Source organism: Olea europaea, chromosome 13 (genome assembly GCF_002742605.1).
Source record: "Olea europaea var. sylvestris chromosome 13, O_europaea_v1, whole genome shotgun sequence".
NCBI classification, from domain to species: domain Eukaryota; kingdom Viridiplantae; phylum Streptophyta; class Magnoliopsida; order Lamiales; family Oleaceae; genus Olea; species Olea europaea.
Genome location: NC_036249.1, coordinates 7,434,763 through 7,446,796, shown reverse-complemented (window position 1 = coordinate 7,446,796; position 12,034 = coordinate 7,434,763). Strand labels below are relative to the sequence as shown.

At 35.0% G+C, this 12,034-nt stretch overlaps 1 protein-coding gene across 3 annotated transcripts; it reads left to right on the top strand.

Annotated features, from left to right (window-relative positions):
* Window positions 1–267: 267 nt before the first annotated feature.
* LOC111407466 (serine/threonine-protein kinase tricorner-like) lies at window positions 268–10,551 on the top strand. Of its 3 annotated transcripts, none has more exons than XM_023036955.1 (13): window positions 268–431; window positions 2,798–2,972; window positions 3,351–3,434; window positions 4,494–4,735; window positions 4,885–5,128; window positions 5,973–6,052; window positions 6,605–6,689; window positions 7,449–7,580; window positions 7,705–7,818; window positions 8,348–8,395; window positions 9,116–9,200; window positions 9,947–9,994; window positions 10,069–10,551. In XM_023036955.1, exons 1-13 carry the CDS (start codon window positions 295–297, stop codon window positions 10,158–10,160), a joined length of 1,566 nt encoding a protein of 521 aa, XP_022892723.1. In that variant the 5' UTR covers window positions 268–294; the 3' UTR covers window positions 10,161–10,551. The 3 variants fall into 3 exon arrangements, with proteins under 3 accessions (XP_022892723.1, XP_022892722.1, XP_022892724.1); XM_023036954.1 differs by having other exon boundaries at window positions 2,786–2,972; XM_023036956.1 differs by lacking the exon at window positions 7,705–7,818 and having other exon boundaries at window positions 2,786–2,972.
* Window positions 10,552–12,034: the final 1,483 nt, after the last annotated feature.

Here is a 12,034-nt window from a genome sequence, read left to right as displayed (position 1 = left end):
TTGTCTTTATTGATAAAATCTCGACAAAATTTTAACTTCAATCACTAGATAAAGAAGCAAATTGCAATTAAGAGAAATCCACATAGAAATTTATTGGTAGTAGAAGACATTAAATTTTACGATAGACTTGTCATCAATGATACAAAATTAATAAAGGTTGAGTGACTAAAATGAAATTGTTGTCAAAGTTAGGGGACCTCAGTGCTTTCCACCTTATGACTGTGTATCACTCGCGCACGCAGATATATATAAACGTACCCCTACGCATATTCAGAGGAAATCTAGAGAGAGGAAATGGAAGAGGAAGTGATGAAAATCGGTGAAGAAGTGACTGGGTCGAGCTTGACAATGGAAAAAGTCGCCGCTGCAAAACAGTACATCGAAAATCACTACAAGAATCAGATGAAAAGCATCCAAGAGCGCAAGGAGAGGTATAACTGTAATCATAAAATTAGAAACAAGCACACAAATGTTTATTTATGTATAATAATATGAGTTACAAATGTAGGGGGTAGTAGAGCAGTACATGAATTAATTCGATTCGTGAATTTGATTTCTGGTATAGAAATCCAGCACGTGCTTTGATTATTTATTTATTTATTTTGTTGTAGAGGTTCTTGATTTGTTCTCCTTATTCAGTAAATTTTAATGACTTTATTTGGGTTGCATGTGATTGAGTTAGTGGTGCAAGTGAAAGATTGTTGAATTTATATGAATTAAGATAAGGATAGAAGAATTTCTTTCTTATTTAGTTGAAGAAAGTCTAGTAATTAATTAGTTTAGTTTTGAACTCATAAATGACTGAATTTAAGTAGGGTTTTATGATAGTAAATTTTGTTGTAGTAACTTTATTTGAACGACCACAGATGATATTTCCGAGTTGAAGGTATTAGGTTTATGATGTGAAAGGAATGTGATAGGATAGATGATGTAAAGGAAAGTTTTGGGGGATATGATCGAGCAATGGTGTTAAGTTAGATTATGGAGGTCTTGCAAGACAAGATCAGCATTGGCCATAGTAAAATGTAGCAATTTCAACAATAGTTGAATTTGTTTTGCATCATTGAGGAAGAGTAGACTCCTAGCAGGATTTTTATTATTTCCCTGTCTTCCTGCAGTAGTGACAACAATCTTTTCCTTTTCTTTTGGTCTGTAACTCTGAACTCTTTGTTCAATCTATCCAAAGTTGACACGAAGAAAATCTTGATTGGAATAGGTTTTGAAGATGTCAATTTTTAGCAGATCATATTTTAGTTGGGCATTTAGGGTTGGTTGCTACTTTAGCAGGGTGAAAGTTCTAATGCTGATGGTAATAGTCCGAGTTGGATGATAGTAAAGAACCAATGATGAGCATCCGAGTGTTAGCTAATAAATGCACTTTTGTCATCACTCCTGAGGATATTTAAGTCATGGCTGATGACTTAAACAATGAGTATGATATCATTGGAAGGAAGCGTTAATTCCTTAAATTCAGTAGAAACCATATAAAGTAACCTAAATAAACACGAGTAGAAAAGCTTCAATGAAACATGTAATAGTTGTGAACATCTGTCATTAAGAGCATGTTTGGCTATGATTAGAAAGTGCACTCATAAGTGAATAAGTAAATTTTCAAATATTAAAAAATATATATAATTTAAAAAAAAAATAGCAAATTAAAAAATTTGACAGGTAGGTAAGAATTACTTTCAAATAATTAACTTATATGAGAAAAAGTATCCAAAAGTATTTAGAAACATAAAGTCACTTCGGAAGTAACTTTTAGTTTTACTTTTCAAGCTCACCAAACATGCTCTAAAAGCTCACTGCTCAGATCACTGGTTATTGTGCTTTGACATCCCAAAACCAAAGGCATAGCCAAGCCTTATTTCCATTAAAATTGTGATTTGCTACATGAATCTTTTTCTGGCCACTCCATACAATCCATCGAAGGTGTGTGTTACTTGATTTGAGAAATGATCAGGAACATGGGAGGGGAGCTACTTTTGTTTCTAGTCTACCGGATTGATGACAGATGCTAGTCCCCGTTTGGGCATCAATTGAACCATTTATTGATATGTAGTGAGCTCAAACTAAATCAATATGTGAAACAGAAGACCTGTAAGCCAGTGGCATTTAATTGCTTGGAGTAAAACAAAATAGTGACTTGTAATTCTAGTGGGTAAAGATGATGATGTTGGCTACATTAGACATTTGTTTATGCAGTTCATGCTAAACTGTGTTCAACACATGGAATGAGAGATGACATTTGCAGGGACTTCAGGGATCCAGATCCTCGGTGGATGTTCCCAGGGCAATTTTATAGTAAATAATCCTCAGACATGATTTTGCATCTGGAAATATGTTTTGTTTCTTATAAAAATTGTTCAATATTTATGAGATAAACAATGCTATATTTTATGTCAACTAACTTTATTTCATGAAACATACAATTGATTTAATAAACTATGATGCCAGATTATATTGTGCTTTGCTTTTGTCATTTGAAAGGTGTTGACGTTCTGAATACCTATTGACGAGGCATTTAAATTCTCCTAACTAGAGAGGAAAATGAGTGTCAAGCTAGTTCTTTTGCCCACTTTTGTATGTCGATCAGTGTCGCAGTTTTGTGAGTTAAATCTTGATATTTTTACACTATGCTTTTTACTCAAGGTGGTGGATTTTAGAATGAAAATTAGCAACTTCTGTGTACAGATCAATCTAATCGAGGTTATGAATTCTATGGGCACATATAAAGATGCTAATTTTCGTTACAATTGTGTGAGTAAATCTTGATATTTTACAGTTTTCATTCCAGGAGATGGATATTAGAACGAAAATTAGCATCTTCGGATGTTCCCAAAGAGGAACAGATCAATCTACTCAAGGATCTGGAGCGAAAAGAGACAGAGTTTATGCGACTAAGGAGGAACAAGATATGTGTAGATGATTTTGAGCTTTTAACCATTATTGGGAGAGGAGCCTTTGGTGAGGTTGATGATTTGCATCACAACTCTTTTCTTGAATCTCTTATGTTTATAAGTCTTGACATTCTTGAAATTATCCAAATGTTCTTGTTCATGTAATTTTTGAATTGTGATAATGTGAATCATATAGCTTAGAAATATAATCTAATTTACTGCCCTTTTTTTCTCATATTTTAAGTATGGCCATAAAGTCTTGTCATCAGTTGATGATAAGATGCTGATTATTTTATTGTGAACATTTCTGGTTCTACCCAATTTTTGTTGTCGATATTTCCAACTTTTCCTTGTTTTAATGTTAATTTCCTACTTCTCTACTCGACCTTTTACTTTGGCAGGTATTTGATGTTTTTAATGTATGCCTGCTTATTAATTTCAACGTTCCAGGTCCGATTATGTCGAGAAAAAAAATCAGGGAATATCTATGCCATGAAGAAATTGAAGAAATCTGAAATGCTTTCAAGAGGACAGGTCAGTGACAAATATTACTATATCAATGAAATGTTCAAAGCTTTTTTCCTACCAGCATTCGACCCAATGCTTTCTAGAAGATAGATAAGTGATTTTTATTTATTTATTTATTTTTTTTTGTGTTTGGGGGTGGGTAACAGTTGAGTGATGCCACTTGAGATAAAACGACCATGACCACTATCTGTTCTTATCTTGTGGTGTTGACCTGGAAATTAAATAATAGATGTGCTTCCAATTGTAGATATAATGAAAGGATATCAGTTGGTGATATTTAACCGCAATAGATGGAAGACATAATTTTGGCACACGGTATAAAGAATGAAGAGACTGAATAACTTCCAAACTTCTAGTACTTAAGATAAGGTGAAGCTGAAACTTCTTCATGAAAGGCACAGGGGTATTTGCTGAAGCTTATAGCATTAATGAAGCCAGTTTCGTGGGATGTATTGCTTTTATAAAAAATCAAATGGAATGTGTCCTATTCTTTCCCGTCAACTCTGTAGCTTACTCTTCATGTCTTCCAAGTATTCTTTCCTATTTCCTACGAAGTGTTCCTAAAAGAAAGAGAGAAATTGAAAATTTGGGTTGGAATTTTTCAGAGTGACTGAATATCATATTTGGAGTATGAATTGTTCAGTGAAACTTGCTCTATTTATGTGCAAAAATCCCTAAGGAGGAGGAGGAGGAGGAGGGGGGGGTCCCTAATTCAAAGACTAATAAACTTTTTACTACAATAAATTATACCTATTTTCTAACCTTATGCCAATATTGTGTATATTTGGAATTCAACCTCCATCAGTACCTCGGAAGAAAGATAACACCCCGAGCATCCCTTTCTTGTCCAATCGTTCATGATGAGTGGTTGAGGATTGATCTGGTTCCTTACAAACAATTGACAATTATTTTATTTCTCTCAATGTTTTAATGTTTGGAATGCAATCTAAAAAGTTTTAACCTGTAACAAGCTTTAGGTATCCATTTCTTGCATAGAATCTTGTGAGGACATGAGTGGGCTTGTGTGATTTCCTCTTTCTCAAATAGTGGTGCTTTGCTTTGCAGGTTGAACATGTTAGAGCAGAGAGGAACTTACTTGCAGAAGTGGCTAGCCACTGCATTGTAAAATTGTACTACTCTTTTCAAGATACTGAGTATCTGTATCTTATTATGGAATATCTCCCTGGTGGTGACGTGATGACCTTGCTGATGAGAGAAGACACACTATCTGAACATGTTGCTAAATTTTACATTGCTCAAAGTATCCTGGCAATTGAGTCCATTCATAAACATAATTATATTCACAGGTGAGTGTGTTTTCTGGCATTTCCGGATATCAATGTGTGTAATACCAAATTCACTTGTGAATCAGGTATTGTTCAATGTTGTGAACATTAATATTTTCTTGTTAATATCTTTTTTAATATTTCTTTTTTTTTTCCTTGTTTGTTCTCAGGGATATCAAACCTGACAACCTTCTTCTCGACATAAATGGTCACATGAAGCTTTCAGATTTTGGCCTTTGCAAGCCTCTTGATTGTAGAACTTTATCTACAGTAAATGAAAACGAGGCCTTGAGTGATGAGAATACAAGGGAACCGATGGAGATTGATGGACGCTTTCCAGATGCTGCCAATAGTACTCACTGGAGAAGCCCTCAAGAACAGCTTCAACATTGGCAGATGAATAGGAGGAAGTTGGTGAGAAATCAAAAAACATTCTAGAAATATTTTTTTTGTACATATACTGCAGGATTGAGTATTATGCTTATTCTTATGTGTGATTAATTCCCAAAAGATAAGGAAAAAATAACTATCTGGAAATTGGAATCTAATTGCTTAATGAGATGGGTGTTTATGATATACATGAAATATGAGGCCTTTTTTGTTAATGTTCTTGACATTTAGCACCATTCTGAAATTATGAATGCTTATAGTATTCTGTTAAGTATTTTCCAAAAGTATGCTAATTCGATCGACTTTTCCTCTTAACCTGAAGTTGAAGTCTTTAAATTGAAATTATCGGCCAAATCATGTGTATAATATAATCCCACGTTATAGTTTTCACTAATTTGAGATGATTGAATATTATGTGGTTATGTGAAGAGAAACGACTCTTGATTTCTGGGAGATCATATCTTAGCGTGGATTGTTACGATTGCCAAAAAAATTTCTTTTATTCCAATGGAAAATACTGAATAATAGGGGCATCCCCCTATTATATATTGATCAAAAGTCACATAATAACATCTATGCAAAGAGAAGCTTGGCAACTCAAATTGACTTGGAGACTATAAAGTGAATCATTTACCACTTCACTGTTTTTGTTGGTGGCATTAACTGAAAACCTTTTAAGTCATACCTTTGGGACTTTCAATTTGTTCCTATAAATTTCAAGTGCTACTTTCCATCCCCACATTCTTTTAGTTTAGACCAGTGGCGTACATCTGCCATTGATAAGATTGAGGGATGGTACTATCTAATATACCGTACTTTTTGATTGCTCGAGTAATTATCTTCTTCTTTTGTTGTTATCTTTCAAAAGGCCTTTTCAACTGTCGGTACGCCAGACTATATTGCTCCTGAAGTGCTATTGAAGAAAGGATATGGCATGGAGTGTGACTGGTGAGTCTGTTCTTTTGTCTTTTCCTTTTAATTATTCATTTTTCCTATCATTCCTGTGATAGATCAGATAACTAATATCGATATGCACGTTGAAGTACTGTTATGCCTGTACCTTTTGAATCTAGGTAGTTTACCATCCTGGCCTTTAACTGGGGAGCTGAACTAATAGAAAACCTGGTTATCGCCGATGTATACTAAAAAATATTCCCTTATTTTCACATCCAGCACCTATCGGATACCAAACTTGCGTAACTTTGCTATTTGTCTGTGTGAAATCATAATTTCCAGTACTTATGCTTCATTAACTTATTGAAAGTAATTTTCAGAAATAAATGTAGTTTTGGAGTCTTTAGGGAACTCAAAATTCTCTGTGGAAAAGGTTTAGACTCTGAAGAACTGCCATTTCTTTGGATTTGTGATTGATTGTTGAGTTTTATATAGAAGCTGAGGCTGTTTGGTAAAATTTTGGCTGCTTGTGTGGTACCCAGGAGAGAGAACTGTAATGTAACTTATTTATTGCTTGCCTTTTTATATCCTCTAAACATGCTGCAGGTGGTCGCTGGGTGCGATTATGTATGAAATGCTTATTGGCTACCCCCCATTTTATTCTGATGATCCAATGACCACTTGCAGGAAGGTAATATAAGTTGGCATATGGTATGCTTCGAGTTCGTTCCCCATAATGTTAACTCTATACTGTGTTCTTTCTAGTTAACTTTTTCTGTGGGTTTGTTCTGATTCTACTCATGTTACTGCAATTTAAGAGTGCCAAGAGCTAGCAAGCTACCACCAGTTTGGTTTTAAGTTAATAAACCAGAAACTTCATTCATAGACACTATTATAAAAGAAAATAAATAAATAAATAAATAAATATATAATCACCTCCCTCCTTTATGTCTAGTGGAAGAAGTATGCACTCATCTCTATATTATGCAGTGGATTGCCCTGCTAAATGAACTCAAGAGCAGATGCTTCAGACCCTACCTTTTCCCTGTTTACATGTCCAGTCCTGGTTGAGGACTTTGCTGTACATGTCACTATAGTGTTAGTAAGACCAAGTAAACCTAATAGCAATAATTCCTATGACAAGCCTGCTGTTACCACTTGCCAGCTGTTGGCCGAAGAGATGTAGATTAGTGATATGACAGTATATTTGCACAATAGTCTGGCATATCCATACTTTTGAGTTACTGCAACTGCATAACAATTACGATTTCAGGCATTTGACTGCTGTTACCTTGAAAACTGTTGCCTATTAATTGGCCCATCATCCATGAGCTGCCAGTACACATTCGGGAAAAAAATAAAATAAAAAGAAGGCTGGGAATAACCTGGACCAATGACCTGTTACTGTTGAAATAATTGTACTCTGATCCAAGGTTTATACGGCTGCCAGATTGTTCATTGGAGAAATCACTTGAAGTTTCCTGAAGATGCTAATTTGAGTCCCGAAGCGAAAGATCTTATCTGTAGGCTATTATGTGATGTTGAACATAGGCTTGGTACTGGAGGAGCAGGCCAAATCAAGGTACAATTTTTCGTGAATTAGCATCATTTAGTCTCTCTCTCTCTCTCTCTCTCTCACACACACACACACACACACATATATATATGAATTCAAACTCATTTTCATACTAGTGTACATGTGTCAGGCTCATCCTTGGTTCAAGGATATAGTATGGGATAAGCTATATGAAATGGAAGCAGCATTTAGACCAGAGGTTAATGGGGAGTTGGACACCCAAAATTTTATGAAGTTTGATGAAGTATGCTCTCATAACTTCTTTTCATTTCAAGCCATGTTCTCTTCTTTTTCTTCGAGTACTGAAAATATTTAACGCCAAGTACAAATGATCGTGTATGTTATTGATCTTCATAAGTATATGTTATGGTTTAGACCAATATGACAATTTCTATTACTCAAATGATTAACTGCTATTTTCAAGAGTTATTTTCTATTGCAGTATACTGATGTGATGCTTCTATCATATTATGTGCTTGTTTTAGCAGTGTGGGTCTTCTTTGGTCTCTTGTCAAGATGCTATCTAACAGAAGGCCTAGACTTCTCAAGAAATAGCTTTAAATCGCAAGCTAGTCTTGAATCTGCAATATAATAGTGAATTTAAATCTCTCATACTATAGTGCTTGCAGTTTGGTTATCTAAAAGCTTTTGGATATGTTTACCTTCTAACAATTATCACCTTTTTACTTCAATTTTATTCACGAATGCCAATTTGTTATGTTGCTTTTTTCGATAGCCTCATTCATGCAAATATATTCTTGATTTGTCAATAGATGAATCCTCCAACTGCAGCAAGATCTGGCTCAGGACCGTCACGAAAGGTTTGTCAATATAGATATACATTTACTTGTCAGTCTATCATAGCTGTGGTATTCTGGATATTTGATATTGTTATGCTTGCTTTCCTATACAAAATATTGAATGATATAAGCAGAAATTTCAGGTTTCGAGCATTAGATGAGCACATTTAGTTATTGGAAACTAAACACACACTTGGCTGATTTAATAGTTTAAATAATTTGGGTTTTCAGGATATTTTCAGACTCGATACTTCACTGGCTGCTTCTCCTATGTCTTAAAACATCCTTCTTTTCAAAACTAAGCCTTATATGTATAAATTTGGGATGGGCTATATGAATCATTTTTGTTAATTCTCTTCAGTTAATTGCTACATCAACTAGAAGATCACTTGCAACTAGATAGTTCTTTACGACAACAGGCCATTAATTTTGGCCTGATTCTCTCTTCTAATGTGTTCAAAGGAGATCGAAATATCCTTGGTTTTCTACATAATTCCAAAACTTCAATGGATTAAAATATCGTGACTAAGAAAATATGTTGTTGAGATAGCAAAGACTTGGTTTGAAAATCTCTTTCAACTTTCTTAAATACAAAATGCTCATCTAAATTTGCTTCTGCGGTATCAATCTATTGATTGTCAATATCATGTGTCTTCTTCAATTACTTTTAGTTAGTTCTTTTTGTGTTCAGTTGATGGTTATCAAGGCTTTTAACATTGACCTTAATGGTACCCTACACAGATACACCTAAATCCGAAGGATTTAAGTTTTGTGGGCTATACATACAAGAACTTCGATGCTATCAAGGCACTGCTTAACTCTTCGGGTGAGGATTATTTGTTCTCTCAACTATCCACTAGTTTACCTACTGGAGCTCTCTCTTCTATATAAACATGCATACTTGCATGATTTTATGTACATTTTTTTGTAACATTTGGAGACATGATAGTTTATGGCAGACCTAGGTAGGACCTACTTCAAATAAAATCAAACGATGTTCTCCTGCTAAGACATCATTTGGTTCTCTTCTGAACTTTTGGTAGGAATAGGATGGTCAAATATACTTAAATGGTCATATCTTTCATTTTTGTTGAGCTTCGTCAATGTAAGCAATGCTTGGCTCATTGCACTCCCTCCTCCATGAATCCCAAAATTGCAACCTGTTATCTTCAGTACAGTGCAACTTCTCTAAACCTTTGATGAGAGAGGGTGATTTGAATATCATCCATGAACCTTTACAAACAAGTTGATTCATCCCTTTAAGGGATGCTGCTTTGCGATTGTTTCCCAACTTTAATGAAAAGCTATGCAGAACCATTCTCTGACTGAAACTGTATGATTCGTTTTTTTATGGCACGATTTACCTTTTTGGCATTCTAATAAGTTGAACCCGAGGAAGAAAATAAAAACCTGCGTCGCAAACAAAATCATTGAAATATCCTAATCTGGGTAGTGAGAAGGATTTTATGAAGTTTTTGTATACGCATCAACCTAAAATGGTATGCATTCTACATTTAGAAACCTCATGTTTTTCCACAGTACTCTAATTCTGAATTGCTTCAATCATTCCAGATAGTAGAAGTGCATCACCAAGTCGGCCATCAATTGATTCCATATTTGGTAAGACACATGTTTCCAGAACATTTGTTTTGGCAAATGCCAGTGTTCAAGATCTGACATAATGCATTGGTTAGGCGATTCCAAGGGGGGCCAAACGAGGAAAGGAACAGCAGAGGAAACAGATGTACAGATGATTGCAGCAACAGAGGATGCAATGTTGCCATAATAATATAGTAATGCATTAGTAAACAGGAAACCTTGTTGTGGGACGTGTTTAATGCCTGTATATTTGTGTAGGTTGCTCGCCCCTATTCAGTGTTTCCTTTAGATGGCTGCCTCATATAATGCAAAACCATCATTCAAGTGTATAGTAGTGCTTGAGAAACATTCGAAGGTTCCAAAGTGGGTTAATTTGTAGGGTGGTCTTAAGGTTATAATAGTAGTAAAGTGTGTAATAGAATATCTAGAATAGGTCGTGTGGTACCTTCATGTAGTTGCTGCCCAGGTTGTTTCTCTCGTGGCAGTTTCTGGTGAAACATTTGAATGATGTATGATTATCCTTTTGCTATAAGCTGCTTTTGAACCTTTTTAAGTTATATGCAAATTGAAACTTACATTAGGTCAATCTTTCTCAAGTTTTGGTCACCAAGTCAAGGTTTATTTGTTATTTTGTGGAATGGAGTGACACTTCAACAAGCAATTTATACCGGGGTAATTTTACCTGGTTGGAATTGATCGCCTGCTCACTTTCAGGTTCTTTTGCCACATCGGTAGTGAAATTTTTTTAATAGTTCACCGGGGGCAGGAGATGAGGGCGTAGATCAAAATTTACAATGCAATAGACCAGCATACGGAAAATGATGTAATGATTCTTACTCTTAACAATATCACTTGAAGCCGAATCATCTTGAAACCCGACCAGTGCAAATCTTGAGACGTATTATCATATTCATCATATCTGATCAATGATAATGACTATGCCCATGTCATTCACCTGAATGAATCCATCCAGTCAATTTTCTTCAAGAAAAACTTGGGGCTCGTTTGTCATAGCTTTTGCTTCTTGTAAAAGATCTTTTGGAGGAAGCTATTGTAATTTTTGTTTGAAAACTAATAAAAGCACTTGCTATTTTGAAATTGCTTTTAGAGGAAGTCACTTTGAATCAACTTTTTGTAGAAGCTCGTTTAACTATCAAAAGTATTTTAACAAAATTAGCCAAACAGGTCTGAAAGCAGCTTTTGGGTCTCAAAAGCTCATCTTGGTTTTTCCATGCCAAACTAGCCCTTAGACTAGAACACTGAACACATTACTCCTCTTCTCCCAATTTTTCCTGCTGCTCGTTTCGTTCTTTATCCCATCTGAGGATGCAAATGCCTCTTTGACATCTGGTTTCTCGTCTTGATCTTTGTTTTCAATACTCAAGTTCTCAAGAAGGTTAGAAGCAGCGGTGGCTTCATCACTATCTCCAGAGTCTTTTGCCAGATATTTAATGATTTCTTCAATATTTTCTTTGAAGGTTTTGCAATCTGGAACGATGACAAGGACATCAGTTGACATTAAAACTCTAAAATGATAAATAAAATCTATTGGGAAGAGCAATATTCTCCAAAAATGATTATTGATGAAAGGGTTATGTTGGAGAGTTCAATCATGGAATCCACATGTACATTATGAACTCCTTTATGGATATCATAATGTACATGTAGAATTATCCTTGATGAAATGTCCACTCAACCGACGGCAGTCATTTTATATGATATTTTAGTGAACTAACGAACGCAAAGATGGAAAGCCATTGCCAATTAAATGAAACTTTTGTAGACAAGACAAGCAGATTAAATAGAAATATATATATGTATATGGTTTTAAGCTAGAATAGGCTCTCAGATGTTTTGGATGAGTAAAACATTATTTTCTTTGGATAATCTTTTACTCAACTCTTCAACTAAAAAAGTTATCACAATAAGGAACTTCCTCATCTTCAACTTTAATGAATGCCATTATACTACTTAAAAGTGAACCTTTCAAGCTTTGCAAAACAAGTGCAAAGTGATTGGTGGCTAAGACAATTAGCTAGTCTACGAGCTCGAGTGACAAAG

What these genes read in the sequence shown, in the direction of transcription:
- LOC111407466 (XM_023036954.1), top strand. Translation starts at nt 295, where the DNA reads ATGGAAGAGGAAGTGATGAAAATCGGTGAAGAAGTGACTGGGTCGAGC. An exon ending in TATGGCATGGAGTGTGACTG is followed by an intron (nt 6,053 to 6,604) that starts GTGAGTCTGTTC and finishes AACATGCTGCAG; the next exon opens with GTGGTCGCTGGGTGCGATTA. An exon ending in GCTCAGGACCGTCACGAAAG is followed by an intron (nt 8,396 to 9,115) that starts GTTTGTCAATAT and finishes TACCCTACACAG; the next exon opens with ATACACCTAAATCCGAAGGA.